Here is a 2,313-nt window from a genome sequence, read left to right on the forward strand (position 1 = left end):
AGCACTGGCACTGGCTAACGTAGCCTGAGAGGTCATTGCTGGTACCCAGCCTGAGGCTTACCCAGGCATCACCACAAACAGCGTCTCCTTCCATTTGTACTGAGAGCTTCTTCGGTCCCTAGTCACTACCACGTGCTCAGGGGACACGTGGACCTGCAGCTGGGGATTCTTGAAAGTCACCTCGATCCATGAGAACTGGGCCTTCTCCATCTTATACTCGCCAGTCACCTCGAGACCTGAGAGAGCCGGGAGCAGAGGTCAGAGGCATGGCCCTCTGTGATTACGTCCCTGAGAACTGCCCTTCACCAACCCCCTCCTCACTGCCCTTTCCCAGCATTCCCTCACACTGGAGTCTGCTTTCCACAATCTTTTCTCTCCTCCCTTGGTTGCATTTGACGTTGGAAGCACCACAAATCCTCAGTGATGGACACTTTCAGGTGAGCCCTCAGAGAAGGGTGATCGTGTCTGAAGTCCATGAACATTGATAAAGCGCATTAGTGTGCGGGGCCCTGAGCTAGGTGCCATGGCCAAGAGTGAGATGGCAAATCAGCGGTCCCCGCCCTCAGGGAGCAAACAGACTCTAGGCCTGGTGTGTGGAGGTGGGAGGCCGTGTGTGAGCATCCCTGAGTGCTGTATGTCCCCACGTCTGACTTGACACCTCAGCTCAACCAGTACGACCCTTCTGGGGGGTGGGGAGCAGGTCTGGTCAGCACACCTCCCTCCTCTTGCCATTCGTCTCCTCCAGACTCTCTTCGGTCCCACTACTATCTTTCAGGACTCTGGGCTTCTCCCAACCTCTGCCTCTCCCTAGTAAACCCCCACTTGTCTGCCAAGGCCCAGTCACTCCTGTGTGACCCTGTGCAGCCTCATATGCCCCTCAAACAGCCCTGGCCTCCTCTTCTGGGCTTCTGCCTCTAGGCTGCTTTGGGCACTGACTGCAGAAGGTTTCTCTGGAAGGTGACTGGTCAGGGCCTCACCTTGGTCAGGGTCTGAGAGCAGGAGTAATAATGGCCCCGGGGTGCTCTTGATGTCCACACAGAGCTGGTCCACGCTCTGCCCAGGCAGAGGCAGGATGAAGGTCGGAGCCTGGATGGGGGCTGGGGCAGCAGATGCGGTTCTTGGGGCAGGTAGAACATCTGGAGGGCAGCGACGGGAAGGGGGGCTGAGGGGGGCAGGCACCTTACCTGGTGGTGGGGCTGTTGGGCTTGTTTCTGAAAGAAAAAATCTTTGTTTAGGCATCCCCTTCCTCACAGTTGGGGGCAGGGGGAATTGAAGGATACAATCGTGTATAAATGTGGCCAGGGTTCCTACTCCACTTCAACATTGAGAAACATGTAACAGGTTCCTAGAGATCCCCAGGGCTCAACCATCCCAGGGTCTTCCTGCTATAGGGTGCTTATCTACTTCAGGGAATCTGGTCTGGGGACGTACCTTCCAGTGTCTCATCCAGGTAATCAAACACTACAGTGGGACTGGAGAAGGAGAAAGATTCTAGTACAGGATTGGCCAGAAACGGAAAGGGAGAAGGCAGTCAGGATTCAGAGCAATCAGCATGCCCTCCAGACACCACTGCCACCTGCACACTCCAAGCTCCAGCCCTGCGACCCCTGCCCCACTTTCACCCAACCTAGGAGAGCACACTTTTAGGAAAAACTGAGGAGACAGGGTCCAGCCTTGTGTTGGGCTGGGTCTGAATCCAGACTGGAGATCAGAAACAGCTCATGGGGCCACTCATGGCTTGGGGAATGGTGGGAGCCTTCCCTTTCTAGAAGGTTCCATCCTAAGCCAGCCTGCAGAGTGTAATGAGTCTGGTTCAGTGAAACTAAATGACACACTGCTTCATGTCAAGCCCCACATCAACTCTGCCTGGTCGGTGCCCAGCCCTGTGCAGGGTGCTTGCTCTCATCCAACTCTACAGGCTGGCTGACCATCCCCTTGGGGAAAGGAGGCCTCCGAAGTCAGAAAGTGGCTCACCCATCCCGCTCGGTAGCCTCGGATCCGGATCCGATTTAGAGAATGGAAAAAGATAATTGGAAGGAATAGGAAATCCAGGTGGTCCAACACTCATTTCGGCCACGTCATGAACTCGAACGTACGGAGAAACTCCAGCTTTAGAAAGGTTAACACCTGCAGTCTTGGCTCAAGCAGAGTCATGGGTCCCCACCACCAGGGCTCTGGGACCCACCCCGGGAGACAGATGTACAGAGGGCAGATGGCTCCCTTCCCCACACCCACCACTCTGAGAGCCTCTCCCCCTTCAGCCAGGAGAAATTCAAAGCCGGAAAAGGAACCCTTCTTGAATTCCTCCCACCC

The 2,313-nt window shown here is 55.6% G+C and overlaps 1 protein-coding gene across 1 annotated transcript in view; it reads right to left on the bottom strand.

Annotated features, from left to right (window-relative positions):
* ITIH4 (inter-alpha-trypsin inhibitor heavy chain family, member 4) overlaps positions 1-1,993 on the bottom strand; it is a gene marked incomplete at its 3' end in the record, with an annotated part of 38,775 nt that extends 36,782 nt beyond the window's left edge. Inside the window, exons 1-5 of the mRNA XM_014542934.1 lie at positions 1,978-1,993; positions 1,432-1,509; positions 1,185-1,211; positions 978-1,097; positions 62-236 (exon numbers count right to left, since the gene is read on the bottom strand). Of these exons, the coding sequence (XP_014398420.1) occupies positions 62-236; positions 978-1,097; positions 1,185-1,211; positions 1,432-1,509; position 1,978 (401 nt within the window). The remainder of the gene's footprint in view (positions 1-61; positions 237-977; positions 1,098-1,184; positions 1,212-1,431; positions 1,510-1,977) is intronic.
* Between the last annotated feature and the right edge of the window lie 320 nt (positions 1,994-2,313).

This window comes from Myotis brandtii, unplaced genomic scaffold (genome assembly GCF_000412655.1).
Source record: "Myotis brandtii unplaced genomic scaffold, ASM41265v1 scaffold316, whole genome shotgun sequence".
NCBI classification, from domain to species: Eukaryota; Metazoa; Chordata; class Mammalia; order Chiroptera; family Vespertilionidae; genus Myotis; species Myotis brandtii.